At 37.1% G+C, this 1228-nt stretch overlaps 1 protein-coding gene across 1 annotated transcript; it reads left to right on the top strand.

Annotated features, from left to right (window-relative positions):
* LOC149012362 (uncharacterized) lies at nucleotides 1–893 on the top strand. Its single transcript, XM_089158043.1, has 3 exons — nucleotides 1–66; nucleotides 198–266; nucleotides 819–893. The coding sequence occupies exons 1-3, from the start codon at nucleotides 1–3 to the stop codon at nucleotides 891–893; spliced, it is 210 nt and encodes a 69-aa protein (XP_089014169.1).
* The last annotated feature ends 335 nt before the right edge of the window (nucleotides 894–1228 follow it).

The following is a 1228-nucleotide window of genomic DNA, read 5'->3' on the forward strand; positions in this document are numbered from 1 at the left end:
ATGGCCGACAATTCCCAGTCCACAAATCTCAGTCAGACAGCTGGGGAGGCTAAGGCCCATGCTCAGGTAGCCAATCAATTAGTTTAATGTTTATTCATGGAGTGATCAATGATGCTTATGCATCATAAATATGCTATGAGATGATGTTATGTGTTATATATATATACTGTCAATTAGATGATTCTTTAATGGTGCAGATGAATAAGGATCAGATGATGGATAAGGCAGCCAATGCTGTCAATTCTGCCCAGCAATCTTGTCAAGAGGTTTAATCTTTTTCTATTAGCACACAAACTTCTTCGGATCTGAATCATCTATCCACAGGAATAGCACATATTGCAGCCCCTCGTTCTTCACCACTACTAGTACGAGGGGCCCACATTTGAGATCTGACAATTGGATTTTAGATGTAGGACCCCTATATTTGTGATGGAGAAAATTGAGGATAACACACAATTTTGCCCCGATCGGATAGAAGATCTAGACTTTATCTTCACTTGTTATTATCTCGCAACAACTAGTTGCATGGAACAATATAGTTTTGATTGGGTCCAGATACTCTAACCCAGCATGTAGAGGATTGTGCTTCATTCACATCCCTCCACCCAACATTTAAGGGGAAGGGTCCACCCCTAAGTAATAACAAGGTGGACAAGAGATGGACTCCCACTCCAAAATATATGGTTGAGAAGTTTGAGGAGAGCCCAATACTTTATCCTCACGAGTAGAAGTTGCCAACTTGTCTTGATCCAATTCTTAGATAGAACAATTATTTTGTGGCTTAGATTTTTCAATAATGATTCATAATTTTTGTGCAGACTGGCCAACAAATGAAAGCCAAAGCAGAAGGAGCTACGGATACTGTTAAGAATGCAGTGGGCATGAACAAATGAAAATGATTCCCCCCCCCTTCTTTTTTTGATTGTTTTGCCACGTTTAATTGAAGAAGAGATGATGGATTTTCTTCTCCTTCAATAAAGAAAAATGCTTCAACATAAAAGATGGAGTTGAAAGAATAAACCTCATTCAATAAGTTTATTTTAGCCCACAACAATTGCTTTTATCTGTTCTTTGTCTCTACATCTAATGCACGTGCTTATTCAATTAATGTATACTTATTGACAATTAGTTAATTTGAGTGATTTCACTGTCTTCCAATGTACTTTTAGTCTGAGATATAAATTTTTCAAACAAAGATAAACAATGTCATTTCATGTGTATCAAAAAT

Source organism: Hakea prostrata, chromosome 6, assembly GCF_041222555.1.
Source record: "Hakea prostrata isolate BN-2017 chromosome 6, UWA_Hpros_2, whole genome shotgun sequence".
Lineage (NCBI taxonomy): Eukaryota > Viridiplantae > Streptophyta > Magnoliopsida > Proteales > Proteaceae > Hakea > Hakea prostrata.